This window comes from Lupinus angustifolius, chromosome LG19, assembly GCF_001865875.1.
Source record: "Lupinus angustifolius cultivar Tanjil chromosome LG19, LupAngTanjil_v1.0, whole genome shotgun sequence".
NCBI lineage: Eukaryota > Viridiplantae > Streptophyta > Magnoliopsida > Fabales > Fabaceae > Lupinus > Lupinus angustifolius.
In genome coordinates, this window is record NC_032027.1 from 5,687,709 (window position 1) to 5,705,954 (window position 18,246).

The window sequence follows — 18,246 nt, forward strand, 5'->3', positions numbered from 1 at the left end:
TGTGTTCCCCAGAACAGAAGTGGAATGTTTGTTTGTCTTGATGATTAATCTTAACAAGAGGAAGTTGGAATAAGGATTGGATGTTTGTGAAACAAAAATTGAATGACAAGGAGGTGCCATTGGTGTACAAAAATAAAGGAGAGAAGAAGATTGGGTTTTAGGAATAGTTTGTTTGGATGAATAGTAGAATAAGAGAACATAGAGATGAGAAAGAGACGGAAGAGAAAGAAAGACATGAGAAGTAGAATAAAATTTTGTATTATTAATACAAGAGAAGTAGAAAAAAAGAGAATAGAAAGATGTAGATATGATTTTTTAAATTATACAAATATCCATAAAATTTAAAATTAAGAGTTTAAAATCTATACACTGACACTGTAAAGTTTTTTACATTGTTAACACATCATCCACCATTGATTTGTAATACTTTTGTTTGAAAATCAATAGTAATTAATATATGAATGGTGGAGATTTACTGACAGTGTAAAAACACTTACATTGTGAGTCAGTGTACATATATTAAATCCTAAAATTAAAAGAAAATATAGTTTAAAAACATAAAAGTTGAGGGATAGTTTTGTCATTTAATATCAAAATAGCTTTTGTCTAAAACGTTTTTGCACTCTTAGCCTTCCTTAGGTAGAGGGGAAAGGAGGATAAAGAGAATGAGAGAGAGATTGAAGAGAATGATTTTCTTTCTCTCCTTTGGTTGAGGAGAGATTGAAGAGAAAGATTTTCTTTCTCTCATTTAGTTGAGGAGAGAGTAAAAAATTAATTGGTCCACTAACTTTTCTTCTTCTCACATGTGAAGAAAAAGCAAGGGAAGAAGAGTGAAGGAGTTTGGATAAGGATCGTCTATCCTAAAAAATTCTTATTTGTATGTTCTAAGCTAATCATATTCCACCAAGTAATATAAAAAAATATTTTCTGTTTTTATGATTTTTCTTTTTACTTAGGTATCATTTTTTAATTAGATTGATACACAAATGAGACATTAAAATGAGACATGTGATCTCCATTAAGGGAGTTTAATCACTATTTTATCTTCCTTTTCTATACAACCAAACAACATAAAACTTCATTCTGTGTCTCATATCTTTCTCTCCTCTTTCTCTCTTTTTCACATATTTATCTCTTCTTACTTTCTTCCCTCCAACCAAATGGAACCTTAGGAGAGAAACAATGTTGTATGGATCTCATATCACGTTTTCTCTTCCCTCACTTTCTTTGCTAACCAAAGTAATGAAGATCATATGCATAATTCATGATGTACTTTTTTATTTCCGTAAAATCAGAAAGTGATACTTAATAGAAAATAAAAATTATAAAAATAAAAATTAATATTTTCATACTATTTTATAAAGTTTGATTAGAGTAAAAATCTTCATTCAAAGTTTAAGTGAATAAGAACAATAATGGCAATGATCGGTGTTTAGGAATGACAACGGCCGCGAGCGGACGAGGGTAGTGCTTTCTTATGCCCAAACTGTTGTTATCGTAGCTTGCAGCAATTCTAAATGGCACGGAATAATACTTACTGGATGAGTCACGACCATGTCACTCTCTTTAAGACGTTTCGTGGCACTGCCCAAAATGTGCAAGCAGACTATCAACCACATCGTCTCCAGGATAAAATAGCTCAGATCTCTGTTATCGAATTCTTAGTGCATTGTAAGAACCGAACTCGAATACACCTACCACAATATGGCTACCAGTGCCAATTCTCAATATTACCCACAATATGGCTACCTGTGCCAATTCTTTTCTCCAATAGTGACTACCAGTGTCAGTTCTCAAAATTTACAAAATATGGCTACCTGTGTTAATTCTTCCCCAAATACTGACTACCAGTGTCAGTTCTCGAACTCCCACAATATGGTTGTCTGTGCCATTTCTTAGTGCCACATAAAGAAATGGGGAGAAGTTTGCCCGAAATGTATCGGCGGAAAATATGAGGGAGAAAGAAAAAGTTGAATGAAAGCGCATTCAACTTGGGGCAAGAAAATATGAAGGGAGAAGACTTCTATTTATATCTTGGGATTTTTTCCAAGTTCCTCATCTCTCCAATGTGGGACTTAAGAGTTTTTTTCTTCCAAAAACTCTGCCCGCAATATTCGCGGGTACCAGTGCGAGTAGCGGGTATTTGCAGGTACCCAACAGATTTTTAATTTTAATTATATATTTAAAAATAATTGTTACATGAATAATATAATTATATGATAAAGTTATGATCATAGTTAAATATGTGTAATTTATTATGAAATAATAAAAAAATATATGATATATAATCCTAAAATAATAATAAATATATAATCAAATTTAACTAAAAACTAAATATATAAATTTGCGGGTACCTACAGGGCGGGTAACACAAAACTCACTCCACCCATACTCATAGGTCGAGTTTTTTGCCATCTCTATTAATGTTATTGATGTAAAAACTGTTGCCAACTAATAAAAAAATAAGACCGTGACAACAAATATTATCCATAGATAACTGTGTATAATAAAAAATTAGAAAAGAAACGCATATTTATATGTAGTATACTTATGTGTGCCATTATTCAAACTACATTAGAGACCAATTCCTCGAGAACAGTGTGATTCCTTGACAATTTCTCATCCTCACTCACCCCATCCTCTCTTGCCCTTTTTCCATTGTTAACTTTATCAAAAGAGACTCCTCTGCAATCATCATCATCAAGCACCGGAAATGGAAATACATTAACTGCATTTACTCTATAACATCCGAGTAAGAAAGATTTCATGTCCGTTCCAAATCATGATTCGTATAAAGAAAAATATTTTATATTAATTAATTTTTTTTATTTTTCTCTTTTTGTTACATTGTTATTAATGATAAACATAATTTATCACAACAAATCTTTATTTATTCATGAGCCTCCTCACGAAAAACAGTTTCTATGAACTATTTACCTTCATATCAAAAAACTAATAATCCAACGGATTAGAAATGTTTAGAGTGCAACCAATATTTTAATTCACCTTCTAGCTTACAATGTCATCTTGAGGTGAATAACAACAAAAAATGTCAGTGTATTTTTTTTGGAATAATAATTTCGAAATTTAACACAAGGTAAAGTTATGAAATCACAAATTCACTTTTCAGTCCAACAAGATATTGGTCTAATGGTATAAGATTCTACTAGATTTTCACATAATTCAATTTCTATGAGCAAGAACAACCATGAATTCCAAAAATAATTAATTTCTTATTCAAAATGTGAAAATATACTTTTAGCAATACCAAAAAATTGACTTCCCAAGTAAGACACAAATCACTTCGTGGGTGATAGTATGATTAAATTACTTAATTTGTTACTTTATATTTTAATAATGTTATTAAATAAACTTAGAAAATGTTTCCAATAACAATAATCAAATGATTCAAAACCAAACAGTAACATAAAATAAATAAAACTAGAGTACAAAACGACTATTTTGTGCTTCCTTTCACACTAAACCTAGTTCCATATTATTAAAACAAACAACAATTTCCTCTCCTTATTATGAACCTAATGAACCTAACCCCACACAAGTTAACACTTCTGGAGTACTAAGTAGTATCCATGGCACAGTAAGAACACTCAAAGAGTGAGTGAAACTGTGGAGCATTGTTGAGAGCAACAAAAGTATTATTAACTCAACACTCACCAAACCCTTTTCTTTCATCAACAATGCTCCAAAAAACCTACATTTTACTTATATTCTATGGTCTTGCTTACTTTTTACCACTTGGAACATCAATGCTGAACTTAACTCTTCCAGGAACACACCCTGACCCTGAAGCTGTTGCTCATGAAGTTCATAGGTACTACTTTCTTCTTCATTTCTCTGTTTCTTAGGTGTTTCATGCATGATGCTCTTTTTATTTCTATGTAGCTTCCTGCATTGTGAAAATATAGTGGGAAAAGGGTAGATCTGTTAAGCACTTGGGTCATATTCCTTTTCTTTTTTTCTTTTAATCTTTGTGTTTATTGGTTTTAAACTTTTGTTCATGGTTGCAGTTGTAGAAGTCTTCTACAACTGCATAAGAACTTTAAGGTAGCCTCTATAATGTGTGCTTGAATATGATGAAAATGCTTTCTTTGTTTTATGTTTGGTTTATTTTATAAATAGAATGGAAGAAATGGCTTGTTTTATAAAGGAGATTCAACATAATCATAGTTGAGTTTCTTTAATTTGTTGTCAGATAATTGATTGTTGTTATTCAAAAAAAATTGTTGAGAGAGACAAATTTGAGTTTAATGGTCTCTATCTCTCTTCAGGGAGTAGTTTTTATTATTGATACACATTATTTTTCTTGGCAGAATATATAAATAAAACGGAATAAAAGACAAAAGAGGTTAAACAGGAAAACATTTAACCAATAACACATAAATATAATGGTTCTGGGCAAGACACTTATGGGGAGGGGTAACCACGAACCCAAAGGAGATTAGTTCCTTACCTAAAAAAGTTAGGGGATACTCTTCATATTATAAAAAAAGGTAAAACAATTTGGTTTCACAACAACCATGAAAAAGGGAGAAATAAATATTTTTTGTCTGGTATATTCGTAAGTCTCAAATTAGATATAAAAGAAATAATAAAATTTTATAAGTGATAATGTCTCATGAAACTATTGTCTTAAGGTTTTGATTCAAAATGTGATTTTTTACCTTTTTGGGTAAGCAATTAATCTCTTTTGGGGTGTATGATTGTCCCTCTCAACAAGTGTCGCTCCCAAGAATCGAATCGTTGACTTTTTGTCATCTGAGAATTTAGCAGAACCTTACACCACTAGACAAACACCTTGTTGATCTCGAGTCCAACTTTTTGTCATGTTATATCCACATTATCTATACTTTCTCATAAGTATCTATAATATGTAACTCAAGCATGAGATCTATTATTTAAAATGATATAGTGCACCTTATATTGACTATCTATTTTATTTTATAGGAAGATTAATGCTTCAATCACAAGAAGAGAAATGCTAGCATTATCACAGAAAGATGAATCATCATGCCTAACAGGTAACCCAATTGATGATTGTTGGAAATGTGACCCAGATTGGCCCAACAACCGTCAAAGGCTAGCAGATTGTGCCATTGGGTTTGGTCAATATGCAAAAGGAGGAAAGGGTGGTGAGTTTTACATTGTTACAGATTCATCAGATAATGATGCTGTTAACCCAAAACCAGGAACACTTAGATATGCAGTGATTCAGAATGAACCACTTTGGATAGTGTTCCCAAGTAACATGATGATTAAGCTTTCTCAAGAGTTGATTTTTAATAGCTATAAGACACTTGATGGGCGTGGTGCTGATGTGCATATTGTGGGTGGAGGGTGCATTACTCTTCAGTTTATAAGCAATGTCATTATACATAATATTCATATCCATCATTGTCATCCCTCGGGTAAGAATTTCTTCTCTAATGCTAGCTAGTTGTCACTTAATTAGAGGATGAGTTGTTTTCCTCTACTTATTTGAAACATATATAAGTGGTCCCTGATTCCCATATACTGTCATGCCCCAATGAAAATATGGGATGAGGATCTGCTTTTCTTAAGCATGTCTCACAAATATGTTCTAAATCAATCAAGTAAAGTAAAAATAGAGAAAATCATGAATGTTTAATTTTTTAACCAATGTGACATATTGTGATTAGTGTGGTTCAAACTTTAGGATATACTTAAGACAATATATACTTATCCGAAAATATGTTATGTTAATTAAATTTTTTAAATACTTATTATTATTGTTATTTTTACTTTGTGAGATATTATAATGACAAAGGATCGTAGACATCAAATCTGTATTCATTTATTTGACTCTGATTGTGCTTCATAGAGAACTTAACTTTAAGCAAAGTGTTGTTTTTTCACTCAAGGATTACATATTTAGTGCAATTAATTTATATAAGTAAATATTTAAAATATATTATAAGTAAAATTAAGATATATATAAAGATGGTATTATGACCTATATATCAGTACTACCCCTTCAAGTGACAGAACTGTAATGTGAATAAGGATAATGACACATTGGAAGGTAACAGTTATGTCTTGAAGAACCAAAAAGCAGTTTGTTTTGATGTGACAACACAAATAATTAATGGAAAATGTTTTTTTCCCATATATTCTTTTACACTTTTAAACTCATTTTTTTGGGGGAAGGGGTGGGGCTAGAAAAGGAATACTAGGAATTAATATTTATCTTATTGTATTTTTAAATTTGTGTGTAATAATCATAGAAGTTAGACAATTTTTTTGTTATGGCCACATAAGATTATCTCCCCTTTATTATATTTTCTTAACTGTTATCTCTATTTAAACTTTGACATTTCAGCTTTTGATAATGATAGCTGTTGAAGTGCGCTTATTAATTTTCAAGGTCATGAATGGGCACAAATGCACAATCTTATAGCATAAAAAAACAATCATATATAGAGCATATATAGAGCAGTATATAATATTTTTTCTCAAAAAGCGGGGTGCAAATCATTTTAATAATAATGTTAGTGGGGTCATAAAAAGACGAGTGTTATCAGAAAAACAGTGAAACTTCATTTTAAAATAACATCAAAATATCCTTTATATGTATTTTGTTTAGCTTAGGATGCTTTCCAACAAAATAAAGAACGTAGTTCCTTTTAAATAATCCCAACCATTCAAGCTTTAGATGCATGCTTTTAATGATTCATACTTAGTGGGACCAACATCATTATTGACATTAGATTCTTAAGCTATGGTGAGATTCTAATGTATAGTCCTTTAAAATATGTTATAAATGAAAACCAAAACAAAATAAAAGTGGAGAAAATAGTATACAATAATATAAAAAAATTATATTATATATCATTCATGTATCCATCATCATTGACCAATATATTAGGTGTGTAAAAACTTTAGATTCACTATGTATAAATATAAACTCTAAAAATATGAACGTAATAAAAAGCCTAATCAAATTTAAGGGAACCTATATATTGTTTTTTGTTTGTAGTTAAGGGTAAAAGTATCATAAAAAGATATAAATATTATTGTATTTTATTTTTTCTTTAGTTTTTCTTAACACTTCCCTCTCGAATAATGGAAAAGATTCCGACTCAATGTAATGTGGTGAATGAATGCAGGGAACACAAACGTGCGGTCAAGCCCAGAGCACTACGGGTATCGCACAGAATCAGATGGTGATGGTATATCAATATTTGGATCAAAGGATTTATGGATTGACCATTGCACCCTTTCACGTTGCAAAGATGGGTTGATAGATGCAGTTATGGGTTCCACTGGGATCACTATATCAAACAACTTCTTCTCTCATCACAATGAAGTAATGCTACTTGGCCATAGTGACCATTACACTCCTGACTCAGGTATGCAAGTCACTATTGCCTTCAATCACTTTGGGGAAGAGCTCGTGCAGCGCATGCCAAGGTGCGGTTCAGACATCATTATTCTTTTTATTACTTGACATACTTGATAGTCGATACTATCGGCTAAATCGGGTTGCGCTAAAAAACGAATTAACCCAATTCATGATTTTGACACTATTCATGAGTTAACAAACATCAATACTTATATTAAAGTAATATACATTAATGATCTATCGACCGAGTAAAAAACTTTACATCGAGACAAGACAGTACAAGAGATCAGTGATTCATATTCTATACTGCATCACGTGATGTGGCCGTAATATTGTGGTTGCAGTGACAGATGCAACTGCATCACACTGCAATTGCAGTGTGACATCAAATCACAATGATGTCGCCGTATCGGACCATATTTGGGCCGCATCAGACTGCATCGGTTTCAAAAATATATTTTTAATCACAAAATAGTTCATATTGCAACAACCGCAATTTGCATCACAACGACCACAATGACCGTAATTACAATAACTACAACCGTGACCACAATTGCGACTGCAATTTAAAACATTGCAAAAGATATTATCATGGGAAGATAATGTATACCTTTTAATATAATAAGGAAGTGATCTTAATGCTAAGGTAATGACTTCATGTAACAGGTGCAGGAGGGGTTACATCCATGTAGTTAACAATGATTTTACCCGGTGGGAGATGTATGCAATTGGTGGCAGTGGAGAACCCACCATCAACAGCCAAGGGAACCGTTACATGGCTCCAACTAACCCTTTTGCTAAGGAAGTTACTAAGAGGGTTGATACGGAGGAAGGAATGTGGAAGGGGTGGAATTGGAGATCTGAGGGTGATATCATGGTTAATGGAGCCTTCTTTGTAGCTTCTGGAGAAGAGGTTGAGGTTAAGTATGAGAAGGCTTATAGTGTCGAGCCTAAATCGGCCGATCGAATAAGTATACTCACCATGTCTGCTGGTGTACTTGGCGTTGCCAGGTACGTGAATCAGAATTCTCTCTGGTACTGGATAGGGAATTTGTTGCATTTACTTTTACTTTTAATTTGTTGGATATTTAATGATGATGTAATAGAATGAAATGAGATGAAATAGTGACTAGGAATAATGTTTATATACTATTGTTTGTATATTTTAGAGGGGAATCGAGTAGAATTGAATGAAAAATAAGTATGTTCCTTACTTAATGCTATGTATTCCTTCCATCCTACTTAATGATATGTATTTCTTCCAATTGTGAATGAAGAAGTCTCACATTTTGTAAATTGAATGAATTAAAGAGCATATAAGTGAATGAACTCATAGACGTAATGCTTTAAGGTTTTGGATCAAGATATAGTATCAATTACACTTATATGCTTCTTTTACTTAGCTCCACTTCATTCTATCCATTTTCATCAATCCAAACATATCCCACAACAACAAAAACTTTTTACCCTCTAAACTTTTTATTAGAAACTTATACATGCATGATCATGAATGAAGTATAAAGCACCTTACAAGATTTAATAGTAATAAATAATTGCCTTCATATGTATGTTTCCCTCTCCTATAGTATTTATTCTCTTCTTTTACTTTGTTATGGCTTTTACATTTCTTTGAAAATGAAATTTGGAAAAATGGGTGATGAATGAAACAGGGACAACAACCTTGGAATGTGGAGCAGAGGACCCAATGGTGAAGGTGATGACATTACAGATTCAGGAGGACTTGAATACTCAGATGAAATGTCCCTTAGTGCAAGGGTTGTTATGCCACCTTTGCTTACTTTCACTATTCTTGTTTCATCTTTTCTGTTGTTGTGTTTTGTGTCTTACAGAATACCATTAGTTGTTATTCTATAACACTTAACAATTCAAGAACCATGCCTCTTCAATGTGTTGTGGCGATGCTTCTTTTTTCATTGGAATGAAAAGGGTCTGGTCCTAAAGTCTAAAGGTCAGGCACCATTTAAGACTGTATATATATATTCTTCACCTTCATTATTGAACTCTTTTTTAATGTGCTTTGTTGAGTTCCTTAATAGTTATATAAACTTTGAAAAATCATTGGCAAAGAAAGTTTAGGAAAATGAGCACCAATCTTAAACTTTAATTAATGTGTATCTTGTTTAATTTAGATCGATGGTGTCATTCATGAACTGCATGAAGAAAAGTATCATATCCCCTTTAATTAATGTGGATCATGTTGCATTTAGACATACCACCTTTAATATCAATAGAAGCACAAAGAATATGTTTAAACCCACTATTCAGCACAATGTTACAATATAAGGACATTTGCTGAGCTGTGTCTACTGTTGTTGAATTTAAAAATAAAAGTGAAGATCCTGAATTCATGATTCACAGCTGGCATTGTTCATAACCCATTTCATACTTCAAAAATTGGCAATATTCATTTCCCTCCTAGCATTTACCCATGAATCAAATACATTGCATGCTTCAGTTCCATCCTTCAAAAACCTAAACAAGAAGATCCAAAAGCAAAAGCATATGCTAATATGCAAATTGGCCCTACCTAGGTTGCGGCAGATGCAACCACATCATGCCATTATTACGAAAGAACATTGCTATATCCTCCTATCCATACAAAAAAGTGACACATGTCACTTGTAAATCAAACATTAATAAATAAGGTATCTTATTCTGACACATGTCATTTTCTTGTGGGTAGAAAGATTAATAGGAGGATATATCATTTTCCATTATGAAATGTATGAGTTAAAATTGGTCCGGTCAGCAGAGTTAAAACATAACCACAACCACCTCAATTTTGAACTCTGGTCCTATCATATTGCAAAGCAACATGGGAGCAAATTCTATACTATCATCCAATACAGGAGCTGGTTATCATAATAACAACACAAATCATTCCATTCAATTACATGGAGGACCAAAGTCCTTTACAAAAGGAATATTGGTAAATCCTCCTAAACAAACAATCAGCTTAAAATATTATTCCTAATTACTCAAACACAAAAATATCAAATGAAGGAGAAATGAAATATTTAACACTACGAGAGCCCCAAAATCTCATGATGTTAATCTCAAAATATATGCATGTGTCTAATTATTTAAACCAATTTTTAATATAATAAATAAATAGAATATTTTGTTTTTGTCTTTTTCACACTGCCCGACTTTTCGATTGGTGAGACTAATCTCACATGTAAACAATTGTACCTTTGTAAACACAAATCCAATAATGAAACTAATTCTCTCATGCTTAAATGACTTCCTTCCACTAGTATTTTTTTATGTTAAAAAAACAAAACAAAAATCAATATCACTTAAATCTTAGTCTATTTTTTTATTCGCAGCTCTGAACTATTTATAAAATATCACAAATATAACACTTAAATATGATTTTTTATTTTATCTCAGTGAAACTGAAAAAAGTTGGCGTATATAATATATATTAAATAAAAATATATAAATTAACTGTGGATAATTTGACTCAACAAGGATTTCCAATGAGGAGTATATACATAATTCTTCACCCATCCAATTCACACTCCCATTTATAATTGTAGGATCTATTTGCAGGTTGAATTTTGGAGGGAAAAATAATGGTTCACAGTCATCTCCTTAGTGTATATCATTTGAAGTTTTCTATTGTCCTTCCTCCGAAACTCCAACTCGCAAACGTAATCGATAGCAACAAACTAATAATTTGGCTAAACTGTGACCATATCTTCAACCCCATTATTCAGTCCAGCCGCTTCTGTCAATCGCTTCCAATTCAATTCCCTTTGCTCTTCCACCTCTTCGGCTTTTGCCACTTTCTCTGCATACTGAATCTGACACTCTTCAAACAATTCAGCATCCATTTCAAGGAACATTTTCCTAACATTCACAGTAAGCCCATTAACTGCCAGGTTCCAGTGACTCTTTATATTTTTCTCCAACGCTTCAAATATTATCGGCAATACCACAGTCCTGTTTTGAGCAATTAAGCTTACAATGTGCTCATTATTCCATAAAAAGATGGCTCTTTCTGCAACCTGCAATGCAAGTTTGTCTGATCAAGGACTTTGAAGAGAAAATTGAAAACTAGTTATATGAATAGACCATGAAATTAGCACGATTTAACAACAAAAAGCCAGTTCTTAGAGATCAGGATTCTCAACCAAGCATGCAGAATATGTCAATTTACAACGATCCAATTCTTCTCTAGTCCTAAACCCCTCACCTAATTCTTTAACATGGTATTAGTCATTAGAGTGATAGAATCCACCTTTAGGAGAGTTTGCTGACACATTTGAGTTCATTGAACTAATAGACTATTTAAATTTATAGTAATTTAACCTATTTAACTAAAAGAACAAACCTTTCAAAAAACTAATAGATAAAAAAACAATATAACACGGTGAAATACAAAAATATAGTGCACTAACATAATGTACTATGAACCCATACCCGTACTCATACCGAAGAGTATATGTTAGGTAATATTTCATCAGTGCCCAGAGATCCCATGTCTGCTCTGCCAAGTAAGTTCAGATCAATTTTGGACTGGTTGTGGATTTGCTAATTGTAACAAACTAAATTTTTTTGACAAGTTTATAGCATATTCGGGTTATTATTTATGATTGCTTGTACCAGTATTAGTAGTACTTGACCTAAGTAATATTAGAAATAAGAACACTACGTTAGTATTTTGTGTCACATTATTCCTATCTATAATCTTTGACAGCAGCCTCTCCTTTCTCCTTATTCCCTAACGTGAAACCTAAGTCTTATAGGAATTACTCAGGAAAAATACAATGGATTCCAGACTAATAATAGACACAGCTGCTGGAGATTAAGCTTGACTCAAATGGAGATATAAGAGAGCAATAATTCCAAGATGGATGAGTTTTTTTTAATAAGAAATATTATTAGAAGAGAAGGGAGAATATACAAGAGGATAAGAAATCCTCAAAAAGAGAAGAAAAACATAGATGGATGAGTTTCTAATCATAAATTTCATGATGATTTATGAAGTAGAGAACATAGACCAAAAAAGGCATTATACTTTATCTGGGAATAGATGATAAAGAGAATATTGCTATGGATATCAATAAATTTCCACCAAAAACAAAAACGTAAAAGGGTAACCGATTACTTAGAATAACAGAAATCCAACAAGAGATATAATTAATTAGGGATCAAAGCCAGTTATTACATACACTCCCATTCACCCCTTCAAAGAGGCACAGAGAAAACCTGATATCAAGAGCTCATAACCACCAACCAATTGAACATAATGAAAACGAACTAGTTGAAATGAGATCACAATAGCTTGCAATGCTTTGGATGTGCCAAAACAACAATCATTAGATTACAATAATTTAAAAACTCGGCCTATATTACACATGATGCTGGCCAGTTTATGAATATGGTTATGCCCATCTGAAATAATCCCCATTTCTCTGTCCTCAAGGAAGAAACTAAGACCATAAGCAATGACACATTGGTAAAGCTTATGATGAGCTCCCAGAAAACAAATTCACTAATTTTCCTTTCTCAATCAAAATTCAGCTGCAACTCTAAGCCGTTGTTAAAAATATCAGCATATGCGCCTCACCAAAACAATAATACAACTAGGCCTTAATCCCACTAAGTAGGATCGGCTACATGGATCGAACGACGCCATAATGCTCTATCATAAATTATATTCATTGACCTCCATTTGATCTACTCTCCTTATAGAGGCTTCTACCGGTTTCTTACACATACGTTCAAATCATTTAAGGCGTGATTCTACCTTCTTTTCTATAATAGGAGCTACTTCAACTTTCTCTCTAGGTAGTCAATTGCGGATAGCAGTTGAACCCAAAAACACTACAGCGGGATAGTGGGTAGCGGGATAACCGGTATAACTAAGGGGAAAAATATAAGTAACTTATATTCTAAACATATAAATACACAAAGAAAAAGTTCAAATACACAATTATATGTCACATATACCAATGAACATAAAAATATAAGCAATTCATTAAAATCAGAAAGTGTTGAACATGTAAAGAGAGAAAACCAAAAGAAATTCATAGAAGGGAAGGGGAAGAGGGGAGGGGAAGGGGGGAGAGGGAAAAGGGGGAAAGGGGAAGGGGGGAAAGGGGAGAGGGAAAAGGGGAAGAAGGGAGGGGAAGGGGGGAGAGGGGAAAGGGGAAGGGGAACTTGGCATGTATTAAAAAATAAGAGCAAAAATGATATTTTCCTCTTCACAAACTAGGGTTCCACACAACCTTGTTGCCACGTATTAAAAAAATAAGGGCAAAATGAGCATTTCCCCTTTAAAAATTAGGGTTCCATTGCATAACCTTGTTGGAGCGGGTTCTGACCCGCGATTTGGCTCGGGAGGTCACTGCTTTCTGACCTGCCACAAGCGCGACGACCATCCGCGCCGCTACACTCCCCTCCGTCGCGGTGGAGGGCCGACAACCACCACGACGCTGCTATCCCAACACGATAGCACGCTATTGACTACTTAGCTTTCTCTTTAATGCATTCATTTCTGATCATATCTTATTTAGTGTGTTCACTCATTCAACACAACATTCTCATATTTGCTACATGAAGTTTATTCTTTGGTTGACATTTTCCAACCTAACATTCAGTATGATATAACAATGCAAGTCTTATAGTCGTATGATACAACTTTCCCTTAAGCTTGAGCAGTATCTTTTTATCACATCTGAGACGTGATGCACTTCACCATTTCATCCAACTCGGTTGAGTCTGACGGTTTACATCTCCGTCAATTTCCGCATCGTCTTATATGGTTGACCTAAGATACCTAAATCTGGTGACTTTTGGTATAGTATTATCCTCAATATTTACATCTACAGTCAGGTTTGTCTGCCTCTTCCTAAAGTTACACTTCATATACTTCGTCTTACTTCAACTTATACGAAAGTGATGTGCTTCTAAAGTTGTCTCTACATTTCTAGCTTCCCATTTAATTCCTTTTTCGAGTTTCCTACTAAGACAATACCATCCACAAAAAGTATACACTGTGGCACTGATTTGTAAATATTATCAATAAACACATCCAAGACCAATGTAAACAAGTAGAGGTTCAATGTTAATCTTTGGTGTAGTCATATGACAATAGAAAAATCTTCTAATACTTCATCTTGTGTTCTCACGCTGGTCTTGACTCCATCATACATATCATGAATTGCTCGAGTGTAGGCAATTTGAACATCCATCTTCTCTAGAGCTTTATACAAAACCTTTCTAGGCATCTTACCATACGCCTTCTCCAAATCAATAAAGACCATGTGCAAGTTCCTTTGGTTCCCTCGATATCTCTCCATCAATCATCATAGCAAGTATATAGCCTCCATGGTCGACCTCCCCAATATAAAGTCAAATTGATTTTCAATGATACACGTCTCTCATCTCAATAATAATAAGAATAGAACATTAATATTAAGAAAGAAACAAATCTACAAGTCAAAGATTTTTGTAACTTTTCCCTTGTAATAGATCGTGTTAAGACCTTCCAATCTCTAAGTCACTCTTGAAAAGAATGTCTACGTGCTCCCTTTTCCTACCTTCATTATTCAATTCTGGTTAACTTTTCCAGTTCAACACTCTGCTTTCAAGTCAAAGAAGGAACAAAAATGAACTTAACCTTTACATGCAAAGTTGTCTGCAAGTGAATTATTTAGCATTTCTGTACGTTAGGGTTTAATCAGATAGAACATATGTCTTTCCACATTGATAGATATTTGATATTATATTGAAGTTCATGCTTGTTCCCTTCAAACTATGCATCATTAATTAAGATGAAAAACGACAATCCACAACATAAAAAAAATGGATTCAATGCAAAGACAATAAGTTTGTGGCTAAACGGATATGACAATTCAAATTTACTATCTAGGAAGGTGAAACATATTACTGTTGACTACATACCATGTATGTGCCTAGCTTAGATGTATCTTCATTCAGAAATGAGCAGTCAAAATTCTAAATTTCCAAAATGCTAATCAAGTTATCAGCAACATTATGAAAAAATAATCTCCACGAACCTGAAAATGAGGACTATTGAGGCAGCGTGTGATCCGTCTAAAAAGAGGAACCATGCAGCGTTGGAATTCTGCAGCCTGTGTGGCCTCCAGCACCTCCTCCAACTCCCCAAGGAAGAGAACCTCCTTCTGGCAATTAGTGACAGGCCAAAACTTCAACAAACCCCTAATAACTGTATCAGCGAGCTTATAATCCTTCTCAACAAACTGTGAAATACAGTAAGACAACTGCTGATGATACATAGCAACCGGCTTAGGTTTATGCAGTGGGAGAAGTGCCCTAACAAGGAACAACTTATGCTCCTCCTTCATAGGCAGCGCGAAACCATTGATTATACTGCCAAGAATCTCCAAAAGCTCACCTATACCACTATGCCTCTCAGTCTCATAAATAAACCGATAAAATATGTTATTGATCGCCTTCCTAATAAACGGCCTATGAACCATGAATTTCCCATATATACGATGCAATATAGTTTTCAAATACTCGCGCTCCCTCGGATCCTCAGAATCAAACAAATCAAGTAACTTGAGCACAAAGGAATGATTAATGTACCGTTTCGCGACCTTCGTATCCGTATCCGATGAAACAATATATCTGAGGAGAAGCTCATAGACGAGCTGCAAATGCGGCCAAGCCGGCTCCAAGCACGGCTCCTCCTCTTCAGGATCGGTGGTTTCTTGCCCCGTGTTCTCGTGCAATGCTGGCGGCAAGCACCGGAATATGTTAACCGAAATCATTCTTATCATCTCTTCTTGGCAATTCTCATTTATCTTCCCTGAACCGGAATGAATGAAATCCACAAGCTCCACTAGGGTTTGTCTTTTGATTTCTTTCTCCCGAACCGATTTCATAGTATCGGAGAAATCAAGGGCGTAGCAGCAAATCTGGCATTTTCTGAGGAAGAGGTTTTGCCGCTCCGATACCGGCACATCGCGGAAGAGAGGGAGCGGTTCCACAGTGCCGGAAGCCGGAGGAAGGTTCGACATCATCGCGGTGGCGCCAGCGGAGGTGGAGTTTGTAGTGGCGCCGCGGGAGGCGTGATTAACGGTGACATTAGGGGCGTTTGGCGGTGGATTAAGATCGTTAGCGTCGAATTTGGAGGGCTTTTTTTGTCCTCCTTTCATGATTCTCTTGAACATTTTGGTACAAACCCTAACCCTAATTTCAATTTCAGAAGATTGCGATGATGTTGGTGAGTGAAATTATAGAAAGCATTATTGGGTATTGTAATAATGAAGACATGTTATTTTGGAATTTTGATATATTTTTGAATCACGTGAGGAATGAAACGACGACGGATTTGAGAAAAACGAAGGGTGATATGGTGGCTAATTGATCGGTCTCCGGCGAAGAAAGGGAATGTTATTTTGAATTGTAGTAATCTAGTCTGAATTTCTGATTAATGGATTGAAATATTTTCAAAATCAATTAATCAGCCCAATATGTATATATATGGACTCATCAAAGAACTATCATACTAATAAATTTATTCTCACATATGTCATGGATTGTTAAAATTAAAATAAGATCCAATAGTCACATGATAGTTGTCAACTATGAAGCACGAATTCGCCAAATACCTTCACGTGTCGGTGTCCGACACGTATCCGACACGGATACGCTCAGATTCGTGAAGGATACGTGTTCATAAAGTATCCAAAAATAAAAAAAATTAAAAATTAAAAATAAATATCAAGACACGTATCGGATTAGTTTTCAATAAAATATAGTATCTATAGATTCGTTTTTATGATAATATAGATTTATTTTCAATAAACATTCACTTATTGAAAGGTCACATCATACCAACTTACCATCACACCACATTGACCCTCGAATAGCTGGTACTTTCCGATCCATAACATCGTTGGTCGGTGCTTAGTGTTACTGCCTCTACCGCCATAGGTATGTTGTGAAGAGCAAACAGAAAAAAGGCTTACCTTTCTTACTTCTTAATTTCTTTTCGTTTAGTATGTTTATAAAGAGAAGGGGATGTGTGAGTATTAATAGAGAAGATAAAGAGGATAGGAGAGAAGAAAGAGGGTATGAGAGAAGAAGAAGATTTACACTTATAATTTTATCATATTTTATGTATTTTTTATTAATTTATACGCGTATCCCTGAACGTATCGTATCCTACATTTTAGAAAAAATGCGTGTCAACGTATCGAATACGTATCGTATCTGATACACGTATCCGTATCTGTGCTTCATAGGTTGTCAATATCCCACTTTTATGGGCACATCGAAAAATACATGAATAAATGTAATGGAGTCGCCATTCATGTTTTTTTTAGAGGAAAACCATGCAAAAACCAATTTCCAAAATGTGAATGACTCGCTCACGAATAAAAATTGAGTTTGGGCACCTCATACTGTCCGTTTAAAAATGGTATATAGATTAATAATTTGAATATTCGTTCAAAACATTAATTTTATCTTCATATTAATTATTGCACAAAAAGAAAGACCAAGAAAAAGATTTTTATATTTTTTGTACCTGACAGGGAAAGACTGTTCCTATATATCTCTAGCTGCAATAGAGAAATCAAAGCTACATAGTTCTTTCAGAAAAATGTTGATTGGTTGATAAGTTTTATTTATTTTTTGTTTTTAAATAATATGGTAAGATAGCGCGACAAAGCACGAGTCCAACAGTACACCATCCCCTTCCATGACATAATTAAATTGTTTTGAAAATGTCAATCCTTGATAATGCAACATGACACGAGTCCCATAGTGAAATACCTATCCTTTATTTAATTAAATTATTTTTAAAAATGTCAATTTGAGGTAACACGATAGGGCAC

At 33.9% G+C, this 18,246-nt stretch overlaps 2 protein-coding genes across 2 annotated transcripts; one reads left to right on the plus strand and one right to left on the minus strand.

Moving 5' to 3' along the window:
• Positions 3,479-9,394, plus strand: LOC109334504 (probable pectate lyase 12). Its single transcript, XM_019570317.1, has 5 exons — positions 3,479-3,832; positions 4,966-5,426; positions 7,146-7,449; positions 8,048-8,392; positions 9,052-9,394. The coding sequence occupies exons 1-5, from the start codon at positions 3,699-3,701 to the stop codon at positions 9,254-9,256; spliced, it is 1,449 nt and encodes a 482-aa protein (XP_019425862.1). The 5' UTR covers positions 3,479-3,698; the 3' UTR covers positions 9,257-9,394.
• Positions 10,845-16,852, minus strand: LOC109334503 (serine/threonine protein phosphatase 2A 57 kDa regulatory subunit B' beta isoform-like). Its single transcript, XM_019570316.1, has 2 exons — positions 15,436-16,852; positions 10,845-11,415 (listed from the first exon to the last, which is right to left on the minus strand). The coding sequence occupies exons 1-2, from the start codon at positions 16,573-16,575 to the stop codon at positions 11,089-11,091; spliced, it is 1,467 nt and encodes a 488-aa protein (XP_019425861.1). The 5' UTR covers positions 16,576-16,852; the 3' UTR covers positions 10,845-11,088.